Source organism: Schistocerca piceifrons, chromosome 4 (genome assembly GCF_021461385.2).
Source record: "Schistocerca piceifrons isolate TAMUIC-IGC-003096 chromosome 4, iqSchPice1.1, whole genome shotgun sequence".
Taxonomy (NCBI): domain Eukaryota; kingdom Metazoa; phylum Arthropoda; class Insecta; order Orthoptera; family Acrididae; genus Schistocerca; species Schistocerca piceifrons.
This window is the reverse complement of record NC_060141.1, coordinates 324,825,372-324,836,614: the sequence shown is the minus strand read 5'-3', so window position 1 is coordinate 324,836,614 and position 11,243 is coordinate 324,825,372. Positions and strand designations below refer to the sequence as shown.

The 11,243-nt window shown below is 38.1% G+C and overlaps 1 protein-coding gene across 1 annotated transcript in view; it reads left to right on the top strand.

Annotated features, from left to right (window-relative positions):
* Nucleotides 1–259: 259 nt before the first annotated feature.
* The window catches only part of LOC124796241 (receptor expression-enhancing protein 6-like), a 59,287-nt gene continuing 48,303 nt past the window's right edge, over nt 260–11,243 (top strand). The window contains exons 1-2 of the mRNA XM_047260331.1: nt 260–418; nt 548–724. Coding sequence (XP_047116287.1) covers nt 595–724 — 130 coding nt within the window. The 5' untranslated portion in view covers nt 260–418; nt 548–594. The remainder of the gene's footprint in view (nt 419–547; nt 725–11,243) is intronic.

Here is an 11,243-nt window from a genome sequence, read left to right as displayed (position 1 = left end):
AATAAAATTTTATTCACTCAGAGACGATAGACTTGTAGTGATGTTCAAATGAGAAAAACATTCGATAGCAATTAGCCGTCAGATTCCGCAACGTATTAGGTTTTCCTCCTGTTCGCCCAATCCTTGGAATGGCGTAAGCGGTCATATTCGTATTATCTCAACATTTACAGTTTCATTTGTTTCATTTCTGTTCTGCATAATTTTGTACTAATATCGCTGGCAAATGTTTCCTTGGCTGTTTACAGATTTCATGTTAAAGATTTAGAATTGTGGTAATTGAAAATGCGAGAACTGGATAAAGATGTAACGTTTTGAAATGGAATATCTTTGTTGCGTAAAATTTCTAGTCTTTGACAAGTAGGAAAATTTCAGCAGTTTGAAATAAGGAAGATAGTGCTCTGTCAGACTGAAGTTGCAGGTGGGTGGGCTTATGACTTTGTTGTGATTTTCGGTGTTGCTTGACACTTCTTAAACCTCGAAGTGTACAGCACAGACACAGGAGAAGCCGAGCAACCATTGTTTGGGTGTTATTTTCGACGTGTTGCAGGTGCAGACTGTTGAGGTTTATTTATTGCCCTTTATTTGGCTAAAAATATGGGATCCAGAATCTTGCACTGTAAAGAGCAGGTAGAGAAAATGTTAAACGATGATAAACAACCGTGGACATCGTTTTTTAAGTGGGCCGAACAAAAGTCTGGGGTCAATAGGCTGTATATATTTTTTGGTAAGTAATGAATAATTATGAAAGTAGTGTACTAATAGTGTGTACGTGTTCGTGTAATGTTGTAGGTGGTCGAAATAATTTTGCTTAAAAGATTGTGAACGTATTCCCTAACAGTATGAGCAAAATTTGTGGAGCAGATTTCAGATTTGTAGGGAATGACGTTACGATTCTTTTCTGGCAGCTGATACGATGTTTACCAAAGTTTGTAGCGTTTACAGTGCAACAAAGGTGTAATTGTTGAATTCGTTTCTGTCACAATTTGCTGGTGTAGGTGTATGGACGTAATTTATGTATTATCATGCTTGCGATTGTACATGCACTGTAAGTTGAATTTGCTTGTGTGATCAACTACAGTTGTTGAGGAGACATAAGTCTGAAGGTTATTTTGGACAAATATAGCCTACAGCCTTTGCAGTGATAACCACTCGATACTTATTAAATGTGGTTTTATTGCGCTAGTGAAAAATGTTAGTAATTAGACAGTTTGTATGCCAGTGCGGAAAATACCAGTTCTGTTCGAAGACAATTGGTTATCTGAGGGTTGCATTGTTTTTCAAATCTGCCGTCTGCAAAGCGCCAGATGCTTTTTCGTTACCTAAATGTGTTTTCTCACCTGCATTTCTTTTGTTGGTCACAGGTTTTTCATGAGATTCATAATTTAAGACTTTGATTCAACATGTTGGCCTACTGTTGACACTTATGCCCTTACAAGGTGTTATATTTCCTGACATATTGCCTCTCCCCAGTGTATTGTCGTAGAGATTTTTGCAAATCTGTTTCTACCACATCTTTGCCCATAACTTCACTATCTTGTTTCTTCCCTGCTATAATAAGACAGAGAGAAACCATAATAAAAGATATGTTATGATAATGATAAAAATACTTCCAGAGCGTAATATGACACACAATCTCTTTCTCTGGTAATGGAGAAACGAATTTTATGAAATTTTATATATGTAGGAAGTAACATTATTGGCAGCTTATATTTTGTACTGTAAATTCTGTGGCAGAGAACAGCCCTTTGCAGTGAAGGCTAAAATTCGCACCGGAACATGAGAAAACTGTTTAGGTGACGCATTCACAGTCGGTGTTAATTAGAGGGAATTAGTTCAAATTTTTATCACACCTGAGAACAATTTTTGTGTAGTTTCATTAGTTTCAGAATCATCATTTCATATAACCTATGAGCTTTATATTTGTCTTTTTTTAATTCAGTTATTCAAAAATGTCATTTAACTTGCAAACATTTTGCATTATCATTGGTAATAGCTATGTGCAGCCCCATACCCAAAAAATACTACAGTTATATCCCACTTCATCCCTATAAATTATGCAGTGTAAAAATACCAACCGTGAAGGAGTTAGACTGATTTAGATGCCGGTACAATCATTGATAACTGTCACAATAAGAAGCAACTCGTCAACTGATGTTAGTTACCAGAGTCCTAAATGGTGGAGAAAAGTAGACCAATCTCAAATTTTCCATATTTTACAGAGTTTTGGGAACGTCTGAAGTGCAAGATGGCTAGTCAACTTGGACCAGCTGTTTCATCTGGCAGTTTTCAGTTGACAAATCGGAAATACAGAAGCGTCCGATTCCACCAGTCTGCTTTGACCCATGGCGTCGTCACAAATATGGTGGAAACGACCATACACTAAGACTCCAATATGGCGCCTGTGACATCACTGCGTAAACATCACCTCAAACACGAAAATACATTGAAAAACTAACACACACACGTTCCACAAAAACCCTAATGATACTAACGTGACAAGTGTGGGAAATTTGGGGTTTTTGGGTGAGGCAAAATAAATATAAATACATTTAGACACACATCACCATAACAAACCACACAAAACGACGGAAAAAACCGACAACACAAAACTCCCCAAATTCCACTAAACACAATATCCTCTGGAATCGGACACTTGCCTCGACCTATATAGCTCAACAGCAGCTCCCGATCCCACAAATTGGAATCGAACACTTCCCATGATGTATATAGCTCAACAGCAGCTCCCAATACCGGAACACCCACTGCCACACACACACACATTGGAATTGAACACTTCCCTTGACCTGTTATCCTTACGACATCTCCACATACAGCCTTCCCTGGTCCGAGACGCTGGAACTTTAGTAAGCCTCATTTCTTCACGACATACTGAACACTTCACGACTTCATCCAAAAATTTTATTAGAGACAACACACTGTCCCCCATCATCGCCGACAACCTAAAACTGTTGACCTTGTCAGTCATATCCATACCCACCAAAGACAAAAAAATTTACCAAAATTCACACACGATGAACAGAAAAATACTAAAATAACGTTGAAATAAAAAAAAACTAAAATCGTTAACGCACTGAAAAATATTCTGCTGAAAGCACAGTCCCGATACCACACACGTGCAATGCTATCACGCAAATGAACCCCATACACCACGTAACACGCTACCCATAAACACACCACCAGAGAGAACAACCCACCGCAACAATACGCCACCTATAAACACGCCACACACGCAAACTAAACCAAAAGCATCAACTAACAAACCACCAGAGAGCACCACCGACCACCAAACAAGCCACTCTCACAATCTAAATTCTGCTCCGTTGTCACACATGACAACAGCCTTACGTCACCAGTCAAAGCAGACGGGTGGGATCGGACGCTTCGGTCGACCCGACAAATCTGTTGTTCAGGATGTTCATTGTATGTAAAAATGACCCATAGATGGACTGAGATACTCTTATAATCTTACAAATATCGCTGATGGTGCAAAACCGAAGGTTGCAGTTACACCTGTCTGCATTGGCCTATGTTGTCCAGCTAGTGGACTCCCCTATTTCGAATGCATAAAATATGGTGTCCATGACATCATTCATTAAAAACTCATTACTTCCTGCTATTGATAAAATCCTTATAAAACGTTGAGGCTTGGTCCAGTCCAGATTAACTTACACTGAATTCAAAGAAAACAAATCACATACAGTTTGGTAAAATGATTCTAGGTGAATCTAGAACTGAATTGCAGACTCATAGTGGAGTTTGCAAAAGTGTGAGAAACATGTGTAGATGAAGCTGTGAATTGTAAACACTACGTAGGATTCCTTGCATACAGACTTAACTCAGCCGGCTTTGCACCGAGAGCATGCACTTTAGAAGGCATGAGTGGCATGCTTAGGACATTTTCATTCTGTTGCCTCATATGAGAGAGCATTCTGGGCTCAGTCTAGTGTAAAAGAAATGTTTGTTGTACAAATATGGACTTTTTGAATAATTAACCACAGCCCTACACAAGCTTACTGCATGCCTCGTTTCAGCAAATTAGAAATATTTATACTACTTCACCATCTGTATTACTGCTTATTATGTTTGTTGTGTGGGGAGAAGCTATATGACAATAAGAATGATACCATTCTAAGACAAATATTAGCCCAAAAATAGTGCACTAGATTCTCAACACTAAACACCAGTGACATTTTGATTGACCTTAAAACGAAGTCTGAAATACCAAAAACCAACAGTCAAACTGTCACTCATTATCCAAATGTTCACTTACCCTATCTGCCTAAAATGAAGTCTACCGAACAACAAACCAGAACTCATTGATATAACCAGTGACGGTAAACCAAAAGCCACCAACCAGGCTCGAACACAGTTACCGAATATTAACAAGAGAAGGAAGCAGATTCGTGAAAACTTGCAACATCGCCAATTTAGATACAGGCCATTCTGTGTAGAATCAGATATATTGGTGGATCCTAAGGTGACCCTTCCAGAATTTAGTTTTATATGGAACATGGATATGGACCTGTCTTAAGGGAGAAAACCACATTAGGAGGTTCAAAAAATCAGGTTTTTAAACATAAATCGTTAGCTTAACTATCCAAGAATGTGCTGTCAAAATTTCAAAGCGAAATTCATATTCGTTTATATTATGAGTATAGAAACGATGTATAGCTACGTCAAGAAGATAATGGGGCCTGACTCTGAAACATTCGGAAAACTAAAAAGCTTGGTGGAAAGGGAAAACTCAGTCATTAGTGAAAAAGCTCAGTGCTTATTATGGATTAGTGATTCGAAGACATATAGACAGTGTGTAAGACATGAGAAAAGCAATTATGGCAACACACTATCATATGATTTCCACGAATGAAAATCCTCGACACGAGTATTGCCCAGAGGGAGAAGACAGCTGGTGCGAGTGGCAGAAATGAACAGCCCTTGGAGTGGGACATGAACTGCACCCTACTCCATTAACCCTGACGTTATCAAGGGATGAATTACTGGTGAGGTGTTTAAGTGGCCACACACAAAATGTGAAGGAAAGTTTTAATTCCATTATTTGACGATTAGCTCCTAAACACTTGCGCTCCGGACTAAAAATCGTTGAATTGGCATCATACTTAGCAGCGGGCTTATTCAATGGAGGACATTCATCCCTTCTGATGGTCATGAACAAGGCAGGAATTGTAGTAGACACACAAAATACCAGTAATGCCGAACAAATGGATAACGAACGTGAGAGCTGGCAGAATCGCGTAGTTCGTTGGAATCACAGAAAGGTTGGAAAGCTCAGAAAGCACTGCTGTAAGTGTCAGAAAGCACTGCTGTAAGTGCAAAATGAAATCTGTGAGGAAGAGGGCTTACTGTATGGTTCTGGAATCAGATTAATCGGTAAGCATTTTGTATTATTGTTAACTTCCTTGCATTTCTAGTTTCAGAGAATTTATTTTTCAAACGCATTTATCTTGAAATGCCTTTTTTCACATTTGCGTGCAGTCTAACTTGAAAAGTATAGAACTGATCATAATGAAAATTGATAGTATGATCCTTTATAAAATTACAAATTATATGAACTGACATTGTGAGATGATATCATGATTTAAGAGGATTTTTCTGGGCATAATTAGAGAAAAAATTGTGAAAATCAAAGTAAATTGTTCCAACACCTGCAAAATTTTTAATTTTTACGATTTTCACCTACATTTAGGTTCATATTTTTAGAAAATGGTATTAATGTAAACTCAAAAGCTTTTTGATTTCAGATGAAAATTGGAATGGCTACTCTGCATGCAATTGGAGAACTATACTCGCAACCTTCAGTGGACGTCACAGCATAACTTTGTTATTTTTGGCAGATAATTTTCAAAAAATTCAAATATTAATGAAATGTCAAAATTTGATTAAATTCTAATTAATTCCACCCACCTAAAAAATCAATGTCAGACAGCCTTCTAATGTGGTTTCCCTCCTTACTAGTGAAATTGTCAAATAGCACTGTTCTAACTCTAGCCATTTTTTGAGAAATTCAGGCTTGAAGGCTCGAAGGCTGTGTATCCGGGATCATTAGTCAGGCACCAGTTTCTTACAGGCCTCAGTTTTTTTACACAGGAAGTACAGTGTCCATTGAGGTGATATTACGTTTGTAAAGTAGGAATGTCATTCAGGCTTTTTATGAAGAGGGCTGGGGATTACAGAAGTGTCAGATTCCACCCATCCGTCATCAGTATGGCGGAAATGTCCAATATGGCGTCTATGACATCACTACATGCACACAGCAACAAACATGGAAATACATATAAGAAAGACAATAACATCTCTCTCCAATAATACAATCAAACTAACAGGACAATCGTGGAAAATTGGGGGTTCTAGGGTGTGAACACACTAAATATAACGGTAAACAAAAAAAAGAAGTCCAAAACACATAAAATATGAGAAAATAAAAATAACAAAATTACAACATTCCTCTAGACGAACAAAATCTACACGAGTTGGACACTTCCCTTGCCCCTTATAGCTCAACCGCATTTGTTGATACCACAAAAACTAAAACTATGAATATTGGAATGAGACATTTCTCTTAACCTGTATAGGTCAACCACAGCTGATAGTACCAAAACTCCAACGCCTACAACAAAACTATGAAAATTGGAATCGAACATTTCTCTTAACCTATATATGTCAAAGATAGCTGACAATATCAAAATACCAACACCTACCACTACAAAAATTTGAATTGGACATTTCACGCGACCTACATAGATCAACCACACCTGACAACACCAATACCTTCAACTAAAACTACGAAAATTGGAATTTGGCATTTCCTTTGACCTATATAGGACAGCATAACTATTGATACAAAAAAACAAAAACCTCCAACTACGAAAAATAAAATCAAAACACCACCACCTCAAAAACTCAAAAATCAAACATCCCTACGTGAATTAAAAGACAATCAGTATACCATAAAAACACAAGACATCACAACTCGAGAAGAACAGACCCAAAAAAAGACTACTTACCATAAACAAATTCCAGCACTGCAAACTATGTTGGTCACCCCCACCCCTCCCCGTAAAAAAAAAAAAAGTGTGTCTCTGTCTCTCTCTGTCTCTCTCTCTCTCTCTCTCTCTCTCTCTCTCTCTCTCTCTCTCTCACTCTCACTCTCACACACACACACACACACACACACACACACACACACACACACAAAAAACCACCCCCCTCCTCCCTCCCTCCCTCTCTCCATACACTACACTACACTACACTTCACAGTTTCAGCGATCAGACCTGATAACTGAAGGAATTTAATGACAAGCAACATATTCTCTACCATCTCTGACTGTAATGTAGCACTGTTACATTTCATTATCATATCCATACGTAACAACAGAAGCCACACAGTAAGTTACATCTTACCGCACCACAAACAGCAAACAAAAACACCTAAAAAAAGTCACACACAAACAAAGAAAATTAATTGGTAACTCACTGAAAGAACTGCCAAACCTTACGCCCTGAGCTACAAACATTGCCAATGACTTGACACATCCAACACCAAACCTCAAATGAACCCAATACAACACACCATCAGATGACATCATCAGACACAACCAACTCATAAACTCCGTGCCGTAATGACGTCGCACACATCATCCCCCTTATGTCGTGGGTCAAAGCATGGGGGGTGGAATCGGACGCTTCTGTTGACCTGAGGGTTGGAACACAGACTTTCTACATGTTGTGCTTTAAAATTTGTAACACTTTAAAAAACATAACTTTATACAGTTAAATAGTACATACCTCAGTTTTGCTCTGTAGCTCTTTAGTCCTAGTATTGAATATGAAAAAATAATGAAAAGCCTTTTGCTTCGAAATAAATACAGTGTAGTTGTGACTTGCGCTTAAAGCTGCCTCCATCGGACAGAAAGTTAAATTTTCCAAACTCAGTCATTTGGTGAGGGGGTGTTACTTATACAATTGGAAATGTTTGCTCTTTTGCTGAAATGCTTTTGTACCAGGTAGTAACATTAGGTACAAGGAAGAATATCCTGACTCACTTTATTCATTGGCGAAGAATAAAATGAAAAGCTACTTACATATGCCATTCACATTAAACATTGCAGGGAATTGACAAATAAGTCACACATACTTCTTCAAAAATTGTTCCTAAAATATATGGGGCTGACCTGTAGCTTAGAACTAAACAGATGAGATATATGAAAAGTATGATCCGAATATGGTCAGCCATCTGCTGTGTAATGGAATGACGACAATGAAAATTTATGACAGACTGGGACTGGAACCCTGATTTCCTGCTCATCAAGAGTGTCTGCGTTACCATTTGGCTGTTCCTCCACACTTGATGGCCAGGCCCAAATTCCCAAATGTCTTCAAACATGTTTCTACAACCTGCAGTCCTACATAGATAATGTATATTTTCATAAAGGGAGACATTTTTCTTGAAAGTTTCTTGCCAGGTGTCAACAGATAAATCTGGGTTTGAATATTGCTGTGGCACAAATTCACATTGTCTTCATTCCTTTAGAGCTGACATGATGGTTGTCCATATTCACAACGGTGAAGACATTTCATTTATTTCATAATGGCTGTAGTAGTCACAGTGGCTTTGACTTAGGAATTTTGTCATACTTCTGAACAGCGCAGGCACTGCAGTATTGTATAAACAGATGAGATCTGAAACAGGTATCAGTCATTTTTCTTAATGAAAGGATTGTATTTCAGTGTTAAATGTCTGTGCCGTGTAAAGAATTAAGACACACCTTGGGTGCTCAAAGGTGGTGATATCTTTCTATTTCTGCTAATTAAAGACATCAGTGAGATAAAATAGAAGATGCAAAAAAATATTATGACATTAGTAACTTTTCCCTTTATACTTTCATATGCACCAGACAAAAATCTTGTTCAAAGAAGTTTCAAGAAATGTTCAAATATAAAGTTGTATTTTTAAAGCTATTCCATCTGTGTGTTCAACTTTAACTCTTCAGCCAAATTTGAGGTAAGTTTACTTAAAGGCGAGACAAAATTTTTCTATAGCACTTTTTTCTAGTTTGTGCAACCATGCACTGTGACTTTAATTTCAACATCTTTAAATTCAAGTGATACTGGGAAATGTGTCCTGTGTACCAGTTTTTGTCGGGTTTGGAAACAACATACATCCCCACTTGCAGCTGTTCCAAAAAAGCATTTTTCCCACTGAATTCTGATTGTGGTGGTCTCGTTTGTATCTGTTGAGTCTCTTCATGAAAGTGGTGTTAGTGGCAGTTACAAGAAATGCACGGTGCAGTTGAGTTCGTGGAACTTTCCTTAGTGTACTGTACGTGTATTCCAAGAAATTTCCGCACGATTTGATCTGCTACAAAGAACATATTAATGTTGGTATTTTGTGGATTGTCCATGTGTACAGGTATTCAGAAGTTGCGATATAATTATATGGTTATGTACGAGGGTAGTTTGAAAAGTTGTCGGAACGTAATAGAAAAAAAGTGCTTACGTCACTGAAACTTTTTTATTTTTCAATGTAGTCTCCTTGTAGGTTAATGCACTTGATCCAACGATGTTCCAGCACCTTGATCCCATCTCGAAAATGAGTTTCCTCCAGGCGTGCAAAATATTTGCCAACTTCGGCTATTTGAAGTGAATCTTTGTCTGCCAAGAAAAATTTTCAGTTTTGGTAAGAGATGGCAGTCTTACAGAGCTGTATCAGGTGAATAAGGTGGGTATCACAATAATTCATACCTTAGTTCCTGTAATTTTGTCATGGTGATAGCACATGCGTGCGGGCATGCATCAAGAGTTACCGCACCCACCTTGCAGATAATTTTTTCATTCCTAATTCTTCAGTTAAAATGTGATACACCCTTTCAGATGACATCTGGCAAGTGTGAGCAATTTCACACCCACTTCCAATCGGCGATCCTCCATGACCATTTTGTGCAGTTTTGTAATGATTTCTGGAGTGGTGACACATCTTGGCCGAGCACAGTGCGGATCATCATCTAAGCACTCCCGACCAAATTGAAATTAATTTATCCACTTGGCTACAGTTGAATATGAAGGAGGAGAGTCACCCAGTGTATTCTGGAAATTGGCATGAATGTCCTTTGCCTTCATAACTTCCTTTACGAAGTAGTTAATCGCTGCTCAATTCTAGATCTTTTTTTCCCATCTTCGCAAGTCATTACGTGGGAACAACTGAGCCATGTCACTGCCAGAGCTCTCTTCCAAAAGGACTGATGTGGCTCATGTTTACAGGCAACAGTCCAATGAATATCATGTGAACAACTTGTCGCTGACCTCTCGTGGTGATTCTGAGAACTTTTCAAACCACCGTCTTAGCTTCTAAGGTGGCTCTTCTGGCTAGGTATTTTACAGTTCCTCCAGTACTGTCACAAGGGCTGGTCAGATGATACAAATAAGAAAAGGGCTGTTGTACTTCAATCCCAAAATCTTCATGATGGTAAGTCAGGTTTGTGAGTTTCTTTTAATTTTTTTTACATCGCTGCATTACAGTGTAAGGACAGTTCCAGGAGCATGATCAAACCATGCAGTCTCTAGTTCTTTCTACTAATGCTATTCTAATGAAGAGGCCTTCAGCAGATGCAAATTCGAACACTGTTATTGTGGCACATCTAGCAAATGTTTTGTGGGAACAGCTGCAAGTTGGCAGTTTGTGGTTTTGAAATTCGATAAAACTGGTACAAAGGAAACCTTTCCTGGTATCATATGAATTTAAAGATGTTGAGATTAACTACATGTCTCCTGCAGAATCATCGCCCAGTAGGAAAACAGCTGTTTGGGTTCCGTTCTCCAGTGTTATGTACGAGGCGGATGTCCCATCGCTACAAAGTCACAGTGCACGGTTACATAATGCGGGCAAAAATACTGTGGAAAGAATGAACTTAACGTAATTTTTGGTTCAGGGCTTAGTCATAGAAAGGTGTAATACTTGTAAAAATACAATTTATGAAAACATTGTTTTTTTGTTTTTTGTATCTTATATAATATTAGTGTTGTCACTCAATACCGTTTGCATTTTTTATTTTATTTTGCTGATGCTTTCCTTTCAATTTACAGCAATAGAAAACAGTAATGATGTATCACCACGTGTATGCATCCAAGCTGTCTCTTTTAATTCTTTTCATTGCAAATATGTGTAACACTGAAATAAAAAACATGCACTTAAAAAAATGACCGATGCC